This window comes from Ursus maritimus, unplaced genomic scaffold (genome assembly GCF_017311325.1).
Source record: "Ursus maritimus isolate PB19 unplaced genomic scaffold, ASM1731132v1 scaffold_24, whole genome shotgun sequence".
Lineage (NCBI taxonomy): Eukaryota > Metazoa > Chordata > Mammalia > Carnivora > Ursidae > Ursus > Ursus maritimus.
In genome coordinates, this window is record NW_024424897.1 from 21,101,202 (window position 1) to 21,125,987 (window position 24,786).

At 51.0% G+C, this 24,786-nt stretch overlaps 1 protein-coding gene across 2 annotated transcripts; it reads left to right on the forward strand.

Annotated features, from left to right (window-relative positions):
• The first annotated feature begins 9,817 nt into the window (after nt 1-9,817).
• Nucleotides 9,818-23,559, forward strand: CCR7 (C-C motif chemokine receptor 7). Of its 2 annotated transcripts, none has more exons than XM_008689503.2 (3): nt 9,818-9,920; nt 16,449-16,498; nt 19,361-23,559. In XM_008689503.2, exons 1-3 carry the CDS (start codon nt 9,911-9,913, stop codon nt 20,438-20,440), a joined length of 1,140 nt encoding a protein of 379 aa, XP_008687725.2. In that variant the 5' UTR covers nt 9,818-9,910; the 3' UTR covers nt 20,441-23,559. The 2 variants fall into 2 exon arrangements, with proteins under 2 accessions (XP_008687725.2, XP_040496589.1); XM_040640655.1 differs by having other exon boundaries at nt 9,830-9,920; nt 19,328-23,559.
• The last annotated feature ends 1,227 nt before the right edge of the window (nt 23,560-24,786 follow it).

Sequence of the window (24,786 nt, forward strand, 5' to 3'; positions counted from 1 at the left end):
TTTTTTTTTTTTTTACATTTTTTCCAGTTTTACTGAGATCTAACGGACATACAGCCCTGTATGAAGTTCAAGGTGCACAGCATCGTGACTTGATTTATACATATTTAGAAATGTGAAATGATTACCAGAATTAGTTAACATCTATCATCTCATAGATAGCAAAAAAATTTTTTCTGGTGATAAGAACTCTTAAGATTTGCTCTCTTAGGAACTTTCAAATATACTATCAGCATCACCGACACTGACCACGTCTCCCACCACATTCCTGCTCAGTCTTCCCTGCTCCTGCGCTCTTCCCACCTGATCTTGTGGTCTGATGTCTCAGCTCACGCCTAAGCTTGACCAAGATAAATGCACTTTTATTAACGTTGTTGAGAGATTTCAGCCAGGAGAGAGGGAAAGCCAGACTTTTTTTTTTTAAGATCTTATTTATTTATTTGACAGAGAGAGACAGCCAGCGAGAGAGGGAACACAAGCAGGGGGAGTGGGAGAGGAAGAAGCAGGCTCCTAGCAGAGGAGCCTGATGTGGGGCTTGATCCCAGGACCCTGGGATCACGCCCTGAGCCAAAGGCAGACGCTTAACGCCTGAGCCACCCAGGAGCCCCAGAAAGCCAGACTTTTTAATACTATTGTCAGACATGCCTTTGGTTTTTTATTTCTTCTGGATTCTGCCTTCAGTCAATATCCTCCATTCTGCATGTCTTATTTAATATACATGATAAGACCGGTTCATTGAATGTAGGCCTTTAGAAGCTTATCTTGAAAAATCAGTATTTTTCCAGTTTGTTGACAGAATTTGCATATGGACCCCATTTCACTTGAGAAGACTGGATGGGTGTCATCAGTAAACAGTACATCGCTCTTTACAAATTCTAGCAGCGTAGGTGCTTAGCTGGTAAACACAGCCCTAGCTAATTGGTTCAGAAAAAGGAGTTCGTTGAAAAGATAGGAGGTGGGCCCAAGAGTTGGTAAGAAACAGTAAGACCACGGTCAGGGCTTTACAGACAGAAAAGTTCAGCTACGTTATTCTTTACCTTCTAGGCCACCAAGTCATCAGTTGGTGGTTGAACTGAATAACTAGGAAGGTTTCTTCCAGATCTTCTTCCCTGCTCCTTCTCAGAAAACTTCGTTCATGGGTAGGACTTCCCCAAAAGCAGAGCGCACATTCTCAGAGAACGGGACAGGGTGCAGGAAGCCTTGTCTGAGGGCATTTTTTCCAGGCAAGGAGGGGACAGCCATGGCCTGTGTCCTTCAGGTCATGCCTAGTGTCAGGCTGGCATGGTGGGAAAAGCCCCTTAGTTTGGAGTCAAAGGTCAAGTCACTTCTTCTCTTTGAAATCTCAGTTTCCTCATTCAGAAAACTGAAACCTAGCGAACAGAGCAACCCTGAAGGTTACATGGGTAAGCTACAAGAATGTGCTTAGAAACATGGAAGCCCTATGCAAATGTGGAGGCTTGTTACTTCCCATTAGTTGGCATGCTCTGTGGTCATGAGTTGACCAACATAGCTTATTGGGTCTTCAAGTCCTAGCACTTGACCCAATCCCTGGCAGAACAGGAGCTCAGTAAACAGATGCTGGATGAGTGGATGGATGGACAAATGGACAAGCAGAGTAGCTGGGAACAGTCAATTCTAGGAAATGCTTTGCACACCATCCTTTGACACGTCACAATGGCAAAGAGAGATTCGCTCTGAAGACATGGCAAAAGCAAAAGATGTCTCATGTGCCAAACACAACCTCCCTCTGGTAACAGGGTGTAAATCTGACCCACAGGCTACATCTCTCCTGCAAGAAGGCCAAGTTCAACAGTGGGGCTCTCCCGGTGTCCTGAACTCCCGAATTGAGCAATTCTGAGAAAGCAAGCAACCTGTTCAAAGTCTGCTGGGCAACACTTCTGGCCTGGGCACTTGCTCCTGACCACTTGCCATTATCCTCCTTTCTTCCCCTGGGTCGATCCTACTGGTCTGAGATGGCATATTTCACACGGCCTCCCCTACATGCTCCTGTGGCATCTTGGGCCTGCCCCACCCCCACCTGTTAGTTCTCACCACATTGTACTATATTCTGTCTTCTATTGCTTGTTTAAATATTATGAAATGTTTAATACCTGTATAAAGAATAATACCATTCTGGGTACCTCTCTATTTGCATCCTCTTCCCTTCCCATATTGAGTTGAATGTATACCTTTTCATGCATGTTTTTATACTTTTAGTGCTTATACTTTTACACTGCCTCTTAATTTTTCCATCTTCCCCACTGTTATGGAATAAATGTTTCTGTCCCTCCAAACTCCATATGCTGAAGCCCTAACCCCCAGGGTGGCAACGTTTGGAGTTGGACCCTATAAAGGCAGTAATTAAGGTTAAATAAGGTCCTAAGAATGGGGCCCTGATCCAACAGGATTAATATCCTTATAAGAAGAGATACCAGAGGGGCGCCTGGGTGGCATAGTCGTTAAGCGTCTGCCTTCGGCTCAGGGCGTGATCCCGGCATTATGGGATCGAGCCCCACATCAGGCTCCTCAACTATGAGCCTGCTTCTTCCTCTCCCACTCCCCCTGCTTGTGTTCCCTCTCTCGCTGGCTGTCTCTATCTCTGTCAAATAAATAAATAAAATCTTAAAAAAAAAAAAAAAGAAGAGATATCAGAGCCCTCTCTCCCTCTCTCCTCTTCTCTCCTCGCCCCTTTGCACACACTGAGAAAAGGCCATGTGAGGATATAGCAAGAGGGTACCAGGATATAGCAAGAGGGTAGCAGGAAGAGAGGCTGACTCTGTTGGACCCTGATCTGCAGCTCCCAGGCTCCAGAAATGGGACGAAATACATTTCTATTGTTTAAGCTACCCAATCTATGGTATGTTGTCAGCCTGAGCTGACTAATCCACCCACTATGCCCCAAGTGACTTAGGTAAGACCAGGGACCATGGGTGTTCATCCTTGTATTTGTGGAGTCCAGAGCCATGCCTGACACGTAAGTGCTTGTGAAATATATTTGTAAAATGAATGAATGAAGTCACTGCAGAACCAAAACAGAAGTCCTGGGGCCTATTCCCTGTGAGTGAAGTGTTCTCTGCTCCGCCATAATACAGGTCCTATTCAAGCTCCTGCTGAGACCAGCGTCTGCGGTCAATTCCCACCAAAGTCAATTTAAAAGGAAGAAAGGAGCTCCCAAGAAAGAGGTGGAGGGAACGCTGGCATCTCAGGAAAGTCACTTTATTAATCAATTAAGTGTTTATTAGGCACCTGCTTATCAGGTATTCAGCGCTGAGCCGCCTCTGTTTCTGTGGGGCAGTCTTTAAAAAAGTCTTTAAAAAAGTCTCCACTCCCCAGTCTGTGGGGAGTGGAGCCCACTCCCACAAGCCCCTGAGCATCAGTAAGGGGCTTCACTTCTGGAGTCCCTGCTTTGACTTTTGAGATTCTCCAGAAGGAAAAAAGGCGGGGGGGCCTGGTCGGTTAAGCATCCGCCTCTTGATTTCAGCTCAGGTCATGATCTCAGGGTCATGAGATCGAGCCCTGCGTCAGGCTCTGTTCCCATCAGGGAGTCTGCTGGAGATGCCTTCTCTCCCTCTGCCCCTCTTCCTGTTCGTGTTCTCCCCAACCCGCCTCTCTCTCTCTCAAATAAATAAATCAATCTTAAAAAAAAAAAAAAAGATTCTCCAGAAGGAAAGAGGCAGCAGTCTCAAGAAGTCAGCTTCAAGTCTCCTGCTAGACATGCAACACACATTCTATAACAAGTGGGCTGGGGCAGAAACTTCCATGAGAGAGGACATCACCCAGGGGACCCATTATTGAACTATTATTGAACTATACCAAATTATACTGAAAATTGGGGTTTTTTAAATCACAGCACTTATTTGAGGCAATGCAAAGACATCTCAGAAAAGTACACAGCACAATTTTGTTTTCAAGAAGCGTGAAGTCTACTCCAGAATAGAAAATAGTTCACATGCCAGTTTGGGTGTCCCCAGAGTAAAGTGCTAAGGAAGTTCGGAGAAGAGAGGGCAGTGGAAGTGGGCCATCCTGGGCCTCCATGGGCGGGATGGGACTTGGAAAGTCATACTGGGTTCCTCTATACCATACCTGCCATTAAGAATGTGTTCACAGTGAGTAGTCACTGATTGCATGCTATCATGAAGAAGGAAAGTTCACGATCAGTGTTGAAAAATACTAGGGAATCCCCATGGTCTCGCTCAGAGGCCAGCTAGGAAACTGAAATTGAAGGCTCCCAGGCCACAGCCATGCAATGTCCATATAGCCAGAGTTGGAGGGACCGGGTAGGACAGTGAGAGGAGGGAAAGGGTTTGGAGGGAGCACCACCACTTAGCATCAGGCCGAGGCTGCTAAGGAAACCAGAATCAGCAGCCCTTCTACACCGACAATGTGCGGCACCTGCCACAAAATTCTCCAGTCCTTCCCGGTATACTTGTGGACCTTCTACGGGGGCCTATGCCAGCTAGAGAACCAAAGAAAATCCCTAAGGATAACAAGAAATATCCTGAAAAGAGAGCCTGAGCCTTATGCAGTCCAATCCCATGATTTTCAGATGGGCAGCCAAGAACCAGAGAGTGGAAGTGACTTGCCCAAAGTCATATAGTCAGTTACGGCCGAGGCAAGGCTGGAACACAGGTCTTCTGCCTCTAAGTTTTTATTTCTTAGATGCATCTGGCACATGGAAAAGGGCTGCAGGAGGAAGCTTCTGGAATAATTCCAAACTGAAGTTGCCCTGCCCTTCCTTACCAACACCCTGCCAGAGATAACGCCTGAGAGTCCTTTCTACTTAGTTCAAGAGATTTCCTATATCCCTAAAAATAAAATGGGCTCCAAATGCCAGTGATGAGAGTAGTCAAAACCTTTGGATTGGAGAGAAGGTTCAGTGAGGGCTTCTTGTGCTTCCACTTGGGGCATGTGGGATAATGGGAGTGGTTAGGCCGTGAGCAGGATGCCACAAGAAAGTTCTGCACTTCAGTCTCAGATGGCAAAGCTTAGGTGTCTTCTAGGCATCCCAGTCTCCCCCCTTTACACTTGAGAAAACTGAGGCCCAGAGGGGGGAAGCAACTTGCCCAAGATCATACAGAGAGCTAAGTTCATTGCACTATACCCCAACAGAATGTTCATCCGTCTGGGGAGAAGAAACCCTATTCTATCTACTTGTTCATCTGCCTTCCTGCCCTGTGCGATCTGGGATTTCTTTCCCTTATTTTAGGTAAAGCATCATGTCATGCTTGGTCTTGGTCATAACTGTAGGGAAAGGGGGTATAATCTAACCTTAAATTCTTCTGTGTCTTAAACTCTTTGGGGACAGGAATCACCATGTATCAGTCAGGGTTGAAGCAAACAAGAGCCACTCTAAGTATTTGAAACAAAAGCAACTCAATATAGGGAGCCAGTTATCCAGGTGATGGAAGAGCTGAGAAGTCAAACGAGGCATGGTGAGGCCACCCAGAGATTAATAACAGCAGGAAGTCGCCAGTATCCCCAGAGCTGGAGAGACGTAGGAAGAAGGTAGTATTACCAGAGCCCAGAAACTAGGGCAGGATCTGGAGCCAGGGTGGGGGTACTCATCAGGTGCTGGCCCCACAGAGGTTGATGGATGCTAGGATCACAGACAAGGAGCCACTGCTGGGGGTGCCTCCGGGAGCAGAGAAGGAAGCATCCTAGTGATGGAAAAAGCTAGACTGTGCAGACAACACCCAAAGAGGAGTTTGAAAGGCTATACTATTATCAAACAAAACAGACTTTAAGACAAAAATTGATTATAGAGACAAAGAACATTTTTTCATGCTAAAAGGGTCAATCCATCAGGAAGACATAACAAATAAACATATATGCACCCAAAAAACAGAGCTCAAAGACACACGAAGCAGACACTGACAGGACTGAAGGGAGAAATACGCAATTCAACAATCATGGTTGGAGACTTCAATATCCTACTTTCAATAATGGATATAACAACCAGGCAGTCGATCAATAAGGAAACAGAAAACTTAAGCAGCACTATAAATCAACCAGACCTGACGGATACTATGGACTACTTCACCCAACAAGAGCAGAATACATTTTCTTCCCAGGTGCACATGGAACATTCTCCAAGACAGACCTTATGTTCGGATATAAAATGAATCTCGGGGCGCCTGGGTGGCTCAGTCGTTAAGCGTCTGCCTTCGGCTCAGGGCGTGGTCCTGGAGTCCTGGGATCGAGCCCCACATCAGGCTCCTCTGCTGGGAGCCTGCTTCTTCCTCTCCCACTCCCCCTGCCTGTGTTCCCTCTCTCGCTGGCTGTCTCTCTCTCTGTCAAATAAATAAATAAAATCTTTTTTAAAAAAATAAATAATAAAAAATAAATAAATAAATAAATAAATAAATAAATAAAATGAATCTCAATAAATTTAAAAGAATTGAGATCATACAAATGATAGTCTCTGACCACAATCAATAACAGAAGGAAATGTTAAGAGTCCACAGACATGTGGAAATAGAACAGCATACTCCTAAATAATCAGTGGGCCTAAGAATTCACAAGGGAAATTAGAAAATACTTTGAGATGAATGAAAATGAAAACACAACATATCAACACCAATGGGATGCAGCTAAGTGAGTGCTTGGAAATGTATAGGTATAAATGCCTCTATTAGGAAAAAAAAAAAGAAGAAGAAGAAGAAGAAAGCTCTCACATAAAGAACCTAACCTTTCACCTTGAGAAATCAGAAAAAAAAAAAAAGACCAAACTAAACCTGAATCAAGCAGAAGGAAAGAAATGATAAAGACGAGAACAGAACCAAATGAAATAGAGAATAGGAGAAAGTAGGGAAAATCAATAAAACCAAAAATTAGTATGTTGAAGAGATTTACAAAATTGACAGATCTTTAATTACACTTACCCTGATACTCAAACCACACAAAGACATCATAAGAAAACGAAACTACAGGGGCACCTGAGTGGCTCAGTCAGTTAAGTGGCTGCCTTTGGCTCAGGTCATGATCCCAGGGTCCTAGGATTGAGCTTCCCTGCTCAGCAGGGAGTCTGCTTCTCCCTCTGTCTCTCCCTCCATTCATGCACTCTCTTTCCCTCAAATAAATAAATAAAATCTTTTTTTAAAAGTTAAAAAAAAAGGAAAGAAAACTACAGACCATTATCGCTTATAAATTTAGAAGCAAAAATCCTCAACAAAATATTAACACCACAATCCAGCAACATATAAAAAAAGATTATATACCATGACCCAGTGATTTATCCCAGGAATTCAAGGTTGGTTCAACATATAAAAATCAATCTACAAATTTTCCATATTTAATAGAACAAGGGACAAAAAAACAGAAAAACATTTAACGAAGTCCAACATACTGGGAATAGAAGGGAACACGATATCTAGAAATTAACTCAAAATTGGGGCGCCTGGGTGGCACAGCGGTTAAAGCGTCTGCCTTCGGCTCAGGGCGTGATCCCGGCGTTACGGGATCGAGCCCCACGTCAGGCTCCTCCACTATGAGCCTGCTTCTTCCTCTCCCACTCCCCCTGCTTGTGTTCCCTCTCTCGCTGGCTGTCTCTATCTCTGTCAAATAAATAAAATCTTTAAAAAAAAAAAAAAAGAAATTAACTCAAAATGGATCAGAGCTAAATGTCAAACTAGAAGCATAAAACTCTCAGAAGAAAACACAGGTATTAAGTAAATCTTCTTGAACTTGAATTAGGCAATGGTTTTTTAGATAGAACACCAAAAGCACAAGTGACGAAAGAAAATAAATGAATTGGGCCCCAAAATTTTAAAGTTGTATGCTTCAAAGAACACCATCAAGAAGCTGAAAAGATATTCCACAGAATGGAAGAAAATATTTACAAGTACTGTATCTGATAAAGAACTTGAGGAACTCTTAACAACTCACACTAAAAACAAATAACCCTCGGGGCGCCTGGGTGGCACAGCAGTTAGGCGTCTGCCTTCGGCGCAGGGCGTGATCCCGCCGTTATGGGATCGAGCCTCACATCAGGCTCCTCCGCTGGCAGCCTGCTTCTTCCTTTCCCACTCCCCCTGCTTGTGTTCCCTCTCTCGCTGGCTGTCTCTATCTCTGTCGAATAAATAAATAAAAATCTTTTAAAAAATAAAATAAAGTAAAACAAAATAAAATAAAAACAAATAACCCAATTTAAAAATGGGCAGATGATTTATTTATTTATTTTTAAAGATTTTATTTATTTTTATTATTTGAGAGTGAGAGAGAGCACGAGTGGGGTGAAGGGCAGAGGGAGAAGCAGACTCCCCACTGAGCAGGTAGCCTGATCTGGGACTCGATCCCGGGACTCCAGGCAGATGCTTAACCAACTGAGCCACGCAGGCGCCCTGGGCAAATGATTTAAATAAATGTTTCTCCAAAGAAAATATAGAAATGGTCAATAAGCACATGAAGAGGTGCTCAACATCATTAGGGTAATGCAAATCAAAACCACAATGAGATACCATCTCCTAACCACCAGAAGACTAGAATCAAAAAGACAATAACAGGTTTTGTCAAGGATCCTTCCTATATTGAACCATATGTGGAAACGTCGTATATTGCGAACGGGAATGTAAAATCGTAAGGCCACTACGGGAAAGAGTTTGACAGTTCTTCAAAATGTTAAACATGGAGGGCGCCTGGGTGGCACAGTCAGTCAAACATCTAACTCTTGATTTCAGCTCAGGTCATGAGATCCAGCCCCACATCGGGCTCTGCGCTCAGCATGGAGTCTGCCTGAGATTCTCGCTCTCCCACCGCCCCTGCCCCTCCCCCTTTGCACACATGCTCTCTCTCTCTCTCAAATAAATAAATCTTTTAAAAAAAATGTTAAACATGGAATTGCCATATGACCTTTCATTTCCACTCCTAGGTATGCACCCAAGAGAGATAAAAACATTTATCCGCACAAAAACTGGTACGTGAATGTTCATAGCAGCATTATTCATAAGAGCCAAAAAGTAGAAACCATCCAAACGTTGATAAACCAAATGCGGTATATCCATACGATGGAATATTACTGGGCCATGAAAAGCAGTGAGGGTACGAGACGGGCTGTAACGTGGATGAATCTTGAAAACATGGTGCTACGTGAGAGAAGCCGGACATAAAGGCCACAGATTATATAAATCTACTTATACGAAGAGTCCACAAGAGGCAAATCTATCGAGATGGAAAAATTGGTGGCTACCAGGGGCTGGGGGCAGGGTTGGAGGGGAGATGGGGCGTCATTGCTGATGAATAGGGGGAGGTGATAAAAAATCTAAAGTTGATGGTGGCACAACTCTGTGACTATACAAAATCATTGACTGGTACACTTTAAAAGGGTGGGTTTTATGTATGTGTGTGTGTGTGTGTGTGTGAGTTATATCTCAAGAAAGGTGTCAGAAACATTCTGACATAGCCCTTCTCCTCTACCGTCTGTCATCTGCCAGTGCCTCCCATTGGCCAAACCTACCCGAGAAGCTGGAGGGCAAAGTAGTTTGGGAAATGTAGTTTTCTGTGACACTGAGCCGGGCAAGGGAGGGATGGGCATAATCCCTCACTCCCCTCGGACTCCCTGGCCTGTGATATTCAGGCTTAAACGTGTGTCAAATCAATAACTGGCCCCTATTCTCTTGCCTTGGGCTGGGATCCTTGTCTGCTGGGCTACACGGGGGGCTTTTTGAATATAAATAACCTGATGAGTCATGATCCTGTGACCAGTGAGTGGGCTGTCACTGTCACCTTCTCATACCCCTTGATTCTAGAAGGCACTTCGGGGCCATGGTTGAGGTCGGATTGGAGGGAGGAGCTGGGGTAGGAGGGGCAGAGAAGAGGGTGGCTCCTCTCACAACTTAAAAGCACTTCCTCCCCAGACAGTGGGAGCTCAAGACCCGGCACAGCCTTCCTGTGTGGTTTCAGCTGCCCAGAGAGTGTCATGGACCTGGGTGAGTGAGCCTCCCTGTGTGGGGAAGAGCAGCACTGGGTCACTCTGACGCCCAGCCTGACTCTGTGGAATGGAGATGGAGGAGGGGGATGGCAGGCATAGGGGAGACTCGCTGAGAAATCCGGTTCTGCAGTGGTGGCAATTCTCTGGAAGCAGTGTCTGCTTCCAGAGAATGCCACCCTGTTCTCCCAGGCACAATGGATGCACCTTTCAGACCTGGGGGAAGGGGTAACCATTGGCACCAGGAAAGACGGGAGGGGTGGATTGGGGTGGTGAGGTGGTGTCTTTCTAGAACAGTAGGGACTGGAGAAAGCTACAGGGCTGGGGTTGGTGGTGATCTGGTTGGCGCTTGTCTTCATCTCAGCTTGGGGTGATGGGTGAGGCTCTCTGGGACTTGTTTCATCAGGATGAAGTCTTCAGAGGGCTCCAGAACTTCACTCCTCGTCCTCCCTCTGCTTTCCACCTTTCTCGCCTGCTAAGCAGGGATCAGCTCTGTGCTCTGAGGGGCAAATGGAAGGTGCTGTCTTGTGCCGGCGGTACAGGGCAATGCAAACGCAAGCAGGCCCCACGCCCCTCTGGCTTTGCTGCCTTCCCTTGCATGTTAAAGGCTGGGTGGGCAACAGGGAATGGGACAGCCATGGGGCATTCAGCCTGCCGAAGTCATAGCCCAGGCCCCCAGTATGGCCCCTGCCTCACTTCTTTATGTTTTCTGCCCTGGCAGATGACTCTTCCCTTTAAAGAGCCTGTCCTCTGGTCTCACCTCCGTCTTAACTAGCTCTGAGAGGGTTCTGAGGGGTATGTCCAGCTCCAGACAGCCCATGTGTAAATCTCAGCTATGAAGTCAGACCTGGCTGAGGCTACAAAGGCCAAGTTCCTGGATGGTTCATTCTCACTAGCAAGCGAAGCACCACGGCGGCCTCAAAGCCGCAAGAGGTTGCCTTTAAAAAGTGAAGGTTCACTGGTGCGCCCTGTGCTGTCCTCACACTCCTCCCACCACACCACAGCCTCTTGCCTTTACTCTGCCTACCCCGCCGGCCGACCCAGAACCCTGGGCTTTTGCGGACCCAGCGATCCGCCGTAAGGGGGTTAAAGTAGCCACCCAACCCACCACTGGAATGCCTGGAAGGTGGGGCCTGGCCCTTGCATCTCCGTCTCGGATGCTTTGGGGGTGTGAGCAGAAAGTTTGTGGAATGAATGAGTGAATGAATGAATGAATGAATGGCATCAAGAACTCTGAGTTGACTTTCGTTTTTCCAACTTCCTCTCCTCCCAGCAGCCTGCTCCCTAATCCCACTCCCCAGACCCCCATCCCACTTAACCACGATCACAGAATGCAGGCCGTCACCCACTGAGGACTGGTTCCTGACCCTGTGGGACCTCTGTGTCCCGGTGGGGATGCTGGGAAATGTTGGAAAACCTGCTCCGCCAGAGGGGCAAGGGCGCCGATTGGTCGTTCTAGCCAATTTCCATAGCGTAAATTCTCCCCCCACGGTTGATTTCAAGCCTTAGTCTATTTCAAGGCTTGAAATGACTGAACAGAGAATCAGGGAGGGATGTGCACACTGGCTCCACGGGCCTCCGAGAACCAGCTCCAGTCCATCACCACGGGTCTTCCCCCAGACCTAGGTTTGGGGTGCTAGCCTCACTGGCTTTGATGCGGGGAGAGAGGGCAACCTCTGGTTTAGGAGAAAGGGATGTTCTCGCCTGCTTCACTCAACTCGAGAGAGAGCCCCAACGGCCAAGCCTGAAATACTGGTAGGAAGGGAAGCCACTGAGAGAAACTTTGCTCAGAACAGACTCGAGGCCGTTGGTAGGGCGGGTGGGCCACGAACGATCTGTTTTTCTCTCTCATCTGCCCAGCAGGGAGCAAGAGGCGGGTGAGGAGGCAGAATTTCTATTACACAAAATGAAAACACGAAAGCCAAGCCGGGCTGAGCTGGTCTCTTTCATGGTTTGAATGAGCAGCCGGAGGCACCCTCCCCATCTTCGAGAGAGGAGTCTTAAGACCTCAGAATTCTCCAAAACAGAGAAAAGATAAAATGAGCATGTGAGAGACTTATGTCTCATAGCTTGGCCTGAAATGGAGGCAGAGGGTAGCTGAAGGAATACAGGGCCAAAGCCTCCTGGCCTGGGAGCATGGCTGGGGAGAGGGGAACGCTGCAGCCTCAGGGAGCTCTCCTCTCACCTCTTTGGTACCTTCTTCCAGTCAACTACCACTGATGGGGGAATTTGGGCTTGACTGGTCTTGTGGGGAGAGAGACACGAATGTCAATAAGTCACTGAGACGGAGGGAGACACAGGGCTGATGGGGTAACGGTGAGGCACGTGGGAAGCTCAAAGAAAAGTAGTGAACATGGGCCAGAGGAGCCTTTGCATTGGGTTTTGAAAGGCGTGTACAAGTCTTCAAACCAGACAAGGAGGAGCAAGGGAGGCAGGATGCGGCAGGGAGAGCAGACTCGATTTCCATCGGAGGCCAACAAGCTAAACGAGGGAAGGGGCATAAGGTGTAGTAAGTGGGGGGGAGCAGAGTGAACCAGAGGGTACAAGCCGCACCTAAAAGCATCCAAATCCAGTTTTTTGCAAATCCAGTGTAGCCAAGCAGAACATCCTGGGGGCTCAGCCTGTGGACTCCCCACCAGTCAGCTCCGACAAAAGCTAACAGAAACAAGGTAGGAGCGAGTTGAGGGGGGTGGAAAGAACGTGGCCATGCCAAGGAGGAAGGTAAGAAGGGAGGCAAGAGGCACAGGCAGGACCAGCCTTAAAGATTTCTGTGTGGCATTGCTGAGGGGTTGGTCCTGACAGCAATGGGGAACCAGTGCAGATTTTTCTTTTTCAATCAGGGGAGTTCAGGGATGGGAGTTGCATTTAGAAGGAGCTCTGAATGTCTTATGTCTGGGCAGAGGTGGGGCCGGCTCTGAGATGTTAGGGAATAGAAGCAACAGAGCTGGAGGACCCATGGAATGTGGGAAAGCGAGGCTTCTCGTCACACTCCACAGAGGTCCCTATACACAGAAGACTCATCAAAAATGTAAGGTGACACAGTAGTGAGAGTTCCATTCAAATCTCAGATCCATCTCTTAGCAGCTGTGTGACCCCAGGCAAGTGGCTTGACCTCTCTGGGCCTCTATTTTTTGGAATACAGCTTGAGAATCACGAGGCATGGCTCACAGGATGTTGTGAGGGAGAGATACACAAAGACGAAGAGGCAGCACAAAGGACAGGTTAGGAGTGTGGTTTCTGGAGATGGAAGGATTCAAAGCCCAGCTCCACTATTAGCCAACGGCGTGACTCTGGAAAAGTTGCTGACCTCACTGAGCTTCGGTTTCCTCAGTACTAGATGGGGATTACAGGAGTACCTACCTCAGGGCCTTTGTGATGATTGACAACGATCATACGTGGAACGGTTTGATGCATAGTGAGAGCTCAGGAATTTGAATTATGTCCCTGGGTAAAGCAGTTGGTATCATACGGACTGCAAGTTTCCACCAGCTGTCATCCGTCCCTGCCTGTTGTCTGAAAGGGGGACCCCCGGGCTTCTTACCTTCTCTCCAAATTTCCTTACCGCTTTCCTGTTTCTTCCCTCCCTCTCTCTGCTGCCCCCTGCCAAAAGTTGTGTCGGCAGGTGAGGAATTCCAGAGAGGAAAAAGTTTAGGGTGGCTTTGGGGGCCAACTAATGGCAGCCATGATTCCCTAGAGGGCCTGGAAAATATGGGGATGAAAGTTTGGGATTTGGAAGAGCGACCGACCAACAATCCCCTCCTCCCAGACAGGAAAGCAGTTTCCCTTGCTGGGGGCTCAGGTTGGAGTGCTAGGGAATTTTCTTTTCATTATGATTATTACTAGAAACTCAAGAACTCAGAAAATACCCAACATATAAGTCATCTACTTCTCAGCCCCTGAGATTCCCAACTTCTAAAGCCTGTTGCTTTATGACTTTGTAACAGACAGAAACGATCTGACTCATGGCCGCTGACCAGGCTCCTGCCACACGCCAGAATTCCCCTAAATTCCCATTTGGTTACCTTTCTTGAGAACGGCCTATTTTGGTTCTACAAATCCTTGTTCATCCACCATTTCCGATACACCTGGGATGAGAAATCATCTACACACACACACACACACACACACACACACACAAGCACACACACACACACACACACCCTAGTCGCACCTCCTTGCCCCTCCCCTCCACCTGTGGCAAAGGAATGGGGCTGGGCCCAGGGGAAGGGGTTGATGGAGTGAAATAGAAACAGTTCTTACTCCTTGTGTCTACCCGTTGTGACTTATCAAAACTTTGAGGTTTCTCAGTTCTCACTGCCAGTCAAAGCGGGCTTTCTCTAGAGTAACGAAAGATTTGTACGTGTTTAAAGAAACCTCGAGCACTTCACACCAAGATGAGTCAGTGGAGAATGGGCGGTGCGTTGGACCCTGACAAGAGCGTGTTGAAGATAGAGATGTGGGCTTGAGTGGGGCCTCCCACGGTAATTCAACGAGGAAGGGGGCTGGGAGAGGGGAGCTAGGATGTTGTGCAATCATCTATTCCCACCCAGGACTGCAGATACTCAGGCGCATGCCGGGGACAATGGGACCGTAGGTGCCTGTCCTCAGAAAGAGAAGACACGCCTGGAAGGCAGGTGCAGGTAGACAGTGAAGGGCTTGACGGCCATACTAAGCTTCAGGGCCTTTCCCCTTAGGGCTGGATGGAGAAGTCCTCAGGATTTAGGAGGCCCGGTGGGGATTGGCATCAGAGCGCTGCCTTAGAAAGTCGTGTCTAGCAGTAGTGTGCAGTATAACTTGCTTGAGGTGGAGGAAATACCTATTTGTTTATGTGGCTTGAAGCTCTTTCTCCTTGGCCCAGGAACCCCCAAGCCCAGAATCCCCCCAACCTTAGACGCTCCAGCAGGAGCATGCAGTAAATTGGGTGTCATGCAGAGAGACTTCCAGCAGGTGGCGCTATAGCCAAGGACAGAGAATTCACTGGCACTCTACTTCCTCTCGGAAAGCAGAACCCGTCGCTTGCAGGAGGAGGGCCCCCAGCTTCCAGAAGGTGCCTGAAGCAGAGTCCCAAGCATTTCCCTGTCCCTGTCAGAGACTGGAAGTATGACGGGCCTGCCAGTCCTGCCTTGGCATTCATTTGTGGCATCCCAGTTACTGACTGTCCTGTGGGCCAGGCCCTGGCTGGGAGCTGAGGGTCAGGTTACGGGGTGCTCCCAGACGGTTTGGTGAGATAAAACTGCTACATAAATTACCCTGTGCACTGTCTTCCCTGCTCAGCCCTCCGAGGAAGTAAGTTCCCACTCCAGCCCTCAGCTCAGCCACAAAGCAGAACTGAGAGGCCAAATGCCCATCCTCTGTCCGCAGCAGAGCAGGCCTGTGCGAACCTCGGGTCTCAACCTGTTGCTCAGACTCAAGAGAGACTCCTGACTTCCAGAATGTTCCCAGGTTCTGACCCTGCTCTCCGCAGGCCGGGCAGGGTCCCTGCCCATAGCCGAGTGTCTTCCCTTTTCCCGCACCTCGCAAGGCCCCAGATTAGAAACAAGTTCAAGAGCAAACATACACACACACTTCAGTCAAGCAAAAAAGGTAGTTACCTCAGAGAATAGTCTCTATCATACCACACTATCCTAGGACAGTGTCCCCTCAGGCCACCCCGGTGCTCTCTCCCCCAGAAGAAGGGGAAACATGGCATTCATTCACTCATTCATTCATTCATCACAATTCCTGGGTGCCTTCTTGATTCTGGGCCTACACTGGGTAAAAGGGAAGAGGTCCCTGCTCCATAGACAGGCTGAGGGAGTAGGCCAAGTAAATCACCAGTTGGCCTTAATGAATGTCAGTTGAATGAGGGGTTATGGGGAGCAGGTGGGTCCCCAAAGCATTTCCCATCCTTGAGATGCTAGGAAATAACCACACTCCTCCACCTAGTCCTGTGGCATCAGCCCCTCCACTCAGCTGGCCTCCCCCAGAGGACACTTAGGGCTGCAGATGGGGCTGCCCATTCACCCAGATGCAGGAAAAATGCTCCCCAATGGCTACTGGCACAGGAGCAGTGCAGGGGACACACACACACACACACACACACACACACACACACACAGAGTTACCACCACCCTCTCAGGGCCTTGCTTCCCACACAACCTGGAGTGGGAGGGGCCACTCAGACCCAGGAGTCAGGGTCAGTCGAAACTCAGCCTTGAGGGGTGGTATGGGCCAGGGTGGGTTTTCCAACTCCAGAAGATGGCCTGAAGAGCCAAGCAGGGGGTGGGGAGCGGGGGGCTGCCCTGCATTCTGATCCCACTCCTTTCCGGGACGTCGGAGTGGAGGAAGAGGAGGTGAGGGCGAGCATGGCTGGGCAGCAAGCCAGGAGCTTCAAGGCACAATCTGGTTCTGATGTTCCAGACAAACGCGGTGCCTGGGGCTTGTGATGAAAGTTCCCAACAGTGCCTCCACCCCTCCCCGAGGCTTTCTTTCCTAACAAAGAGCTGTCCCTGTCTGCCAAGCAATAACTTTCTCACCTTGTCTCCTGCAGGGAAACCAATGAAAAGCCTGCTGGTGGTGGCTCTCCTTGTCATTTTCCAGGTGAGATCTGTGGCCAAAAAAACTCCCTCCCCCACACTCCCTCCCCAAAGCCCACCCTTTCCCGACCCCAGGGTCCTGGTGGAGGAGGTGGGCACTTGCTGGAAGGAAAGAGACCCGGACACAAACCCACCTGCCATTCCTTAAGAGGACGGCTGCCCCTCTCCATCTGCTGAGGGACCCTGCGAAGCCACACGTGGTCTCTGAACGTCCTGACACCATTTAAGTTAAAACACAGGGGGAAATAAGATACACCCTCTTCCCTACCCCGCTTCCACTATCCCCAACCAGGATGCAGAAATGTGGGGCTCCATCTGAGTGTGCAGAGAAACAGCAAAGGCTGTGAGGTTCCTGGAGTCTGTCCATGTGTGTGCACAGCCATGCGTGCAAAACTTCATACATGAGCTGAGAGAAGAACACGTGGTCTGGTGACCTGGTTACTATTCTATTACCCCAAAGCTGTCTCCCTCCCCCAGTATCCAGCCAAAGCCTCCCCTGGAAGCCGCAGTCCCTCCTGTGAAATAAAGAGGCCCATTTGAGCCCCACTTAGTGGTGAGGGAAGAAACCATGTGGCCCAGGACACTGGGGGTGGGGGGAGAGCACATAGTTTATAGGGGCTCAAACTCTGCGGGAGCAAAGTCCCCCAGTTTACACTGTTCTGCTTCTCAGTCCCAGAAATGGGGACAGGAAAGCTGGCCCCACCGGGTGCTGGAGTTAGAAGAAACTATAACTCAGAGTCTTCTCTCTTCCATTTGTTGGGGGTGGGAGCTCTCTGGAGGGGGAGGAGGAGGGGAGAGGGAGGCCAAGGCCAGAGCTCGAGAGGCAGTCCTTCAGAATTTGGCTCTTCCCCAAGTCTGGAGGCCAGAGGGGCAGCTTTCCAGGAGCTCCGGCCAGAGGCAGGCCCCAAGCTGGGCACTGTTCCCAAATCCCAGAGGTCCCCCGGAGCTTGGGCTGCAGCCCACAGCCTGGCCCCCTTCCCCATCACCACTCCCTCCCCTATTTCTTCATTTCAGGACTCGGGAGGGGCTGTATTGCTAGAAGTGGAAGCTGGAAGGTTGGGGAGGGGATGAGGGACAGCTGGGGCTCATTCGTCTCTTTACTTGGGGGTACGGGGGTGGTTCAGATGGGGCAGGATGTGGTGGGGGTGTGGGCTGCAGAGGCATCAAGCCTAGTGGCCCAGAGTCCGGAAGTAGCAAAGGGTGGAAAAAGAAGGCGGGACAGGGTGGTGGGGAGCACACTTCATAGAGGCTGTGTGTGCCCCCTAAAACCCTGGGACTTACCAAGGATGGCCGAGAGCAGCCAGCCTCTTCAGGACCCTCAGGCTGCAGTCATTCCCAGAGGAGGGAAAATGGGGGTGCCGCTGACTTTTCTCAAGATAGCAGTGCCCAGAGAAAAGGCTCCTGGATATTATTTTGTCCTCGTTCTGCGATTGTGATAAATTCAGGATTTGGAAGTGAGAAAGACAGAGACAGGAGGTGGGGAAGAGACTAGGTTCCACTATGGCTGGGTGACCTTGAGCGAAGTTCTCCAAAAGCCTCCCTTTCCTCATCTCTAAAGTCCCTCCAGCTCCCCTATTGCAGGACAACGAATTATGGTGAGATGCCCAGAGCCCAGTTCCCAGAGGAGGGACCGTGAGCTTCCCGGGCAGCCCAGCTGCCAGCCCACAGAGGCTCAGCCATCACTGTGCTCAGAGGCACAGGGGCGCGTGCCCTCCTTCATTGATAAAATCACAGCAGGCTGCCTGAACCTTCACCCTGCCCTGCAGATGGGCTAAAAAGAAGGCCTCGAGCAGCTGAGCCCGGCTGACTGGGATCTGCCAGAAGAGACTGCGAGGAAGAGAGAGACAGAGAGGTAGGGGGAGAGGGTGGGAGCGCAGGGGCAGAGTAGGAGACAGAGCCCATGCTCTTCCTGAGGTGCAGGGAGGACTCCGTCACGGCTAGGGAGGCTGGGGCCCGGCGGTGCGTCCTCCGCTCCTGTCATAGCTATGCAGTTGAGTGCACTTGGGCACGCGTTGCCAGAGCCCCCGCTGCATGCCGGGCACCGTGCCTCGGGCCCCAGGGATCCACAGAATTCAGCAAGTCACTCACCACGCAGTGTCACGGCAGCTTGCCCCAAACCGGGGTTTCGAGGCTTCTTAACAGAGCGTCTGCTTTCCTCTCTTCTGGCTCTAGGCCCTCCTCAACCTTAACCCCAATGTGGATTTTCCCTCAAAAGCTGAGTATTTTGTAGGCTCCCTGGAAAACTCTTTCTAGCAGATTCTAAAAGGAGGCTCAAGATGAAAGACACACATTCCTACTTTCCTGGAGTTTCCAGGTGCCAGAACCGAGGTTGACTACCTCACCACAGCCATGTGGGGGAGAGAGTAGTCATCTCCATTTCACAGATGAGGAAACTGAGGCTCAGGGATAAAGTGTGTTTATCTGGCCCAAGGCTCAATGCCCAGACGATTTCCAGTCCACCATCAGGGGACATAATGTCGAGCCTTTCTGAGTTGGCAAGAACAGACCCTTGCTACTTACTAGAAGTGCAGAATCTCAGGTCCCAGCCTATTCAATCAGGACATGCGTTTTGACAAGATCTCCAGGTAATTCATGTGAGTGTTAAGATCTGGGAAGCACAGGTTTCAAATCAAAGAACCACCTGGAAAGTTTAGAAAACCAGATTTCAGGGCCCCACCCCCCGTGATTCTGGTTCGTAGGTCTCAGGTGGGGTCCGAGAATTTGCAGGTGATGCCAACGCTGCCCACGGTGGGGACCGCACGTTGAGACCACTGCTCTGGCCATCCCAGTGCAGCAAGATTCGCCGAGCTGAGCTGGGTCCCGCTTCGCTCAGCGGGGTCGTGTCGCCCTGTTCCCTTGCCCGCAGGTGTGCCTGTGCCAAGATGAGGTCACGGATGATTACATCGGAGACAACACCACGGTGGACTACACGCTTTATGAGTCCGTGTGCTTCAAGAAAGACGTGCGCAGCTTCAAAGCCTGGTTCCTGCCAATCGTGTACAGCATCATTTGCTTCATGGGCCTGCTGGGCAACGGGCTGGTTGTGCTGACCTACATCTATTTCAAGAGGCTCAAGACCATGACCGACACCTACCTGCTCAACCTGGCCATGGCGGACATCCTCTTCCTCCTGACCCTTCCCTTCTGGGCATACAGCGCGGCCAAGTCCTGGACCTTCGGCGTGCACGTTTGCAAGGTCATCTTTGGCATCTACAAGATAAGCTTCTTCAGCGGCATGCTGCTGCTTCTTTGCATCAGCATCGACCGCTACGTGGCCATCGTCCAGGCCGTCTCGGCCCACCGCCACCGAGCCCGCGTCCTTTTCATCAGCAAGCTCTCGTGCGCGGGCATCTGGATGCTGGCCATGGTGCTGTCCACCCCAGAGCTCCTGTACAGCGGCCTCCAGAAGAGCAGCAGCGAGCAAACGCTGCGGTGCTCCCTCAACACCGAGCACGTGGCAGACTTGATCACCATCCAGGTGGCCCAGATGGTGGTAGGCTTTCTGATCCCCCTGGGGGCCATGAGCTTCTGCTACCTCGTCATCATCCGCACCCTGCTCCAGGCCCGCAACTTCGAGCGCAACAAGGCCATCAAGGTCATCATCGCCGTGGTCGTGGTCTTCATCGCCTTCCAGCTGCCCTACAATGGGGTGGTCCTGGCCCAGACGGTGGCCAACTTCAACATCACGGGCAGCGGCAGCTGTGAGCTCAGCAAGCAGCTCAACATCGCCTATGACGTCACCTACAGCCTGGCCTGCGTCCGCTGCTGCGTCAACCCTTTCTTATATGCCTTCATTGGCGTCAAGTTCAGGAGCGACCTCTTCAAGCTCTTTAAGGACTTGGGCTGCCTGAGCCAGGAGCGGCTCCGGCAGTGGTCTTCCTGCCGCCACACCCGGCGCTCCTCCATGAGCGTGGAGGCCGAGACCACCACCACCTTCTCCCCGTAGGAGGCTCCTCCACCAGGACTAGAGGGACCTCTCCCGGGGCCCCGGGGCCGGGGACAGGCTCCAAAAGCTGCAGAGGGAAAGGCGGTCCTGGCCTTGAAGCTCGATCTCGTGGGGAGAGCCCGTGGGGCAGCCCGGCCCCCCGCCGCAGCTACCTCCACCCAGGTCACAGAGCATCATGACTGATGTGGTAGGGCAGATCCTGCCACACCCCAAAACCAAGGCTGTTGTCCCCCAGGCCGAAAACCGGAAGTGGAAGTCAGGAAACAGTCCACACTTGGAGTGAAGGGAGAGTTGGTGACAGGTGGACCGGTGGAGGGGGCCTGGCAAGTCCTCTGAATGAAACTCCTTCTGACCTAGCAAGACACCCTCCCTGAGATTCGAGGGCTGAGGCAAGCTCTTCCAGAAAACAAGGCTTTGTCTCCAAGACCGGAGATGGTAGGGAGACTTCTTGGCTTGGCAGGGAAAGGGGACGCCAGCGGGTCAAAGTCTCCGAATTCCTCCCTCCAACTCTTTTTCCACTGTCATCCAAGCCGCTGAGAAACGAGAAACGGCAGCCTCCAGGCCTCCCTGAAAGCGCATTGCCCCTCGCCTGCCACCTCTCATCAGGCTGCTGCCCTCCCAGGCTCTCCGCAGGGAGGGGTGTGGTGTTTCCTGCAGGCCAGGCCAGCTGCCTCTGCCCAGCCAAAGCCGCTCCCGGCCAGGACTCTGGGGCGAGGATGACGTGCGGGGAGCCCTTCTCGGGTCTCAGCTGGGTCTCAGCTCTGCTCGGATGGAGGAGTGGGCAGGAGGAGAGGTTAGGGGCCAGGGGGTGGCGACAGTCCTGGCTGCCAAAGACCAATGAGCTGCTCTTTGTTCTTAGTCGTGGGGACAAAAAACTCTCATCCTGTCCTGCTTTCAGTTCATTAAGACAGCGCAGTTTACTCCCGTACAAATACAAATTTTCCCTTGCGGAAACAACAGCTTTAAAAGAAAGGGGGGGGGGATATTTTGGTAAATGGCAAATGGGTATGTTCCTGTTTTGCAAGCCTCCACTTCCCACCTGACCACCCCCTCTTTTCTCCTTTCCCTGGCCTTCATTACCCAGAGATGATCAGAGCCCTGAGGTCTGCCAAGCTATGTTCTGAGCCCATCCAGTGACACAGGCCCAGGAGGCTGAAAGAGGTGGGGGGAGGGGAAGTACAGGGTGCCCATCTTGCAGGTGCCCTTCCAGAACTTGTGGGAGAGGACCCAAGCCTGTGCCATCAGCAGTGACCGAGAGACGTGGTGTGAGCAGAGCTTTGGAAAGAACAAAGTTGTCCCTATCCATAACCTCACCTCCAGCAATATCTACTCACTGGTCAGCTCATCTGTTCCCGCTCGGTCTGGAACTAGAACCCATAACCCTTGGTCAGTCCCTTCACACTCCCCACAAGGGTATATAGAGGGAGGGCGTCCCGCTGGGCACACAGACCACAGCATGCTGGGTTAAGGAGGCTTGGGATAGCACCCATGTGACAGGCTGCACCCTTCGCTGGACGCTTGAAAGCCAGGTTCATGCATGACCCACCCTACAGACCCATAGTTGATGTCCAGTGACCCATGATGGAGGGGCAGGGATCGGGGAACAGCCGGTGCCCTCCACATAGATCCATGTCCCTGGGTGTCCTGATGCCCGCCCAGATCCCTGACTCCTCCAAGCCAGAGAGGAGGTTGGCCCAAAGCTGTGATGCATGAGGACGTGTCTGAAGGGCCCAGCACAACAGCAGCTGGGGGCCTGGCAGGGGGAGAGGGGGGAGGCGACACTCAGGCCAAGGTGATTCCATCAATTGTCCAAAGCGAAGAGAGCCTGCGTGGTAATGAAGCCCGTTCTGTAATGTCCTCAGCACATGACACTGCCCTCCTCCGTGGGATGCCCTGGGCACTATCTGTCAGCCAGCAAGCCCTGGGGAGAACGAAGCCGGCCTGGGCGCAGCCTGCGGGGAGCAGCTCGTGAATATTGAAAGGTGCAGCTGCAGATGTGTGTGCACGAGTGTGGGGTGAGAGGGGGGACCCCGGAGCGCCTGTGGGGCCCCCAAGAGGAGCACGGAACCCACTGGTGTGTACAGCCTAATGAGGCTACGGGCAGGAAACGAGCCTCGGGTCCTGAAGGGAGGAATTCGAAGGAACGCTCATGAGCAGGAAGCCAGGCCAACCGCACAAACACGCCATCTCGGCTTCAAATACATTCTTCTAAAATAACTGGACATCTCCGAGTATTTACAGAGACAACAAACACCAGCAATGTTAATTCCCCAAACAGCTCTATCTCAGCTCATTGCTGGCCTAGCCCCTGCTCCCTTGCCCAGCGCTCTCATGGGCCTACCCTGAACTTTGGGGGACCCCTAAGGAAGAAGGAACGAACTCACTGGGGAGACCACCAGCACCCAGGTCTTCTCTCTCTCTCCCTCTCCGTCTCTCATCTGCTTCATACAACTGCCCCATCTTCCTGGGTTCATGGCCCCCATGGCCCCTCCCCGTCTCCTGCAGCGTCCCCCGTCTTTCCATCCCCAGCCTCCCTGGTTGTAACCCCAGGGCCTAAATCCGCCCTTCCAGCCGGAAGCACCGCACCTCAAGAATCATGGATTCACAGAGCTGCAAGGGACCTCAAAGATCAGCTGGTCCAAACCAGTCATCTTCTGGATGGGGAAACTGAGACCCAGAAGGAGGAACGGACTTGTTTAAAGAGCCTTTGCAATATAAGGATACTGGGTAAACTTGCTTTGGGGGCCTGAGGGTCTGGCAGGATTGTGGGAGGTGGATGCGGGAGAGCCGACTCTCTGAAGCCGGCTGACTCGGAACCTCATCTCTGTCCCTTCCCAGCTGCGTGACCTTCAACTGCTGCTCAGCTGCTCTGAGGCTCAGATTTCTCAGCTGCAAAACGGAGAGGATTTGGCAAACATTTCGCACGGTGCCTGGAATGTTGAATGTGGTGATGAGGAGCCCGGGCTCTGCGGCCAGACCTCCTGGTTTGAATCTCAGCTGCGCTCCTTGGGCTCCTTACTTAGTCTCTCCGTGTTTCGGTTTCCTAATCTGTGTGATGGGGAAAATCATAGCACCTACCTCCTAGGACTGTTGTGAGGAGCAAATAAATTCATATTATGTAAAATGCTCAGAAATCCTTCTGGGAGGGTTGTTGATGATCGTTAAGAAATGTTTAACACATGGTAGCTAAAAAAAAAAAAAAAGTTGCTGACCACAGGGAAACCAAATTCAATTCCTTAGCCCCATTTCCATCCCCCCACAACTTATACATGGAGCTGGAGGACAGCCTGAAGATTAGGCAGTCTGTCCTTCCCACCAACTGTACGGGTAAGTCAACTGAGGCTCAGAGAGGTAAATTACTCACCTGAGGGCTCTTAGGAGCTCTTGGCCATGCTAGAACTTGAACCCAGGTTCCCGAGCTCCATCCAGAGCTCTTCCTGCAGACCTTTTGCACTCCCCTGGACTCCCCCATGTGTCCACCCTGGCCTGCGCCACCCTCATCCCAGACCATCTAGCTCTGGTCTGGCAAGCACCGTCCCTCCTGTCCTGTGGGCAGGGCCTTAGGGAGCATCTCCCCTCACCCCCATAAATAGTCCCTGTCCTTGCCACTGAGTCCAGGAAATGAGGTACAAAGAAAAGAAATATGGCAGCAGGCCCAAAGGAATTCAGGCAACTCATCTTTTTAAGAAAGGATCTTCTCTGAGAGTCAGATTTATTTCTGTACTGAAGGTAAAGCGTTGGAGGGAGAAGGAACAGGCCTTTGGGGGCAGGGGTGGAAGTTGAGGCAAATGAGATGGGGAGCAGAGGAGAGCAATTCTGAGTGGGGAGCAGAAGGAGGGGGAAGGTGGGGCAGGGAGGCATTCTGGGGACAACACAGTTAGGGGCCAGACTTGGAGAGTACTGTCAGTGGGGAGAAAGATGCCCCCCACACACACAGCTTCCCTGGGCCTCCCAATCACAGGTGGGGAGAAAGAGGCTATATGAGTCTTAGAGACAGGGGGAGCTCACGGCCTTCTTGGCCAGGAGGGGGTTAGAAGTGGCCCAGTTTCCCTGGTCTGAGCCCCTAGAAAAACCCCAGGGAGTAAAAGAAGGGGTGCTTCTCCCCGACATCCAAAGAGTGACCAGGTGAACCTTCCCAGCGTCCGCTCCGTGACAGCAGATGTTTGAGAGGTACTGCAGGGAGTAGAAGCCTCATCTCTCTCTCTCTCTCTCTCACACACACACACACACACGTGCACTCACACACACGTGCACTCACACACACCACCCCCAGCTCAGTCATCTGTCTTATCGGGGGCCTAGAAACAGACACAGACGAGGGTCTGCTGCAGAAAAGGCGACTTGCT

Coding starts and splice junctions, on each gene's coding strand:
- CCR7 (XM_040640655.1), top strand. Junction 16,499..19,327: donor CTCTCCTTGTCATTTTCCAG/GTGAGATCTGTG, acceptor CGCTTCGCTCAG/CGGGGTCGTGTCGCCCTGTT.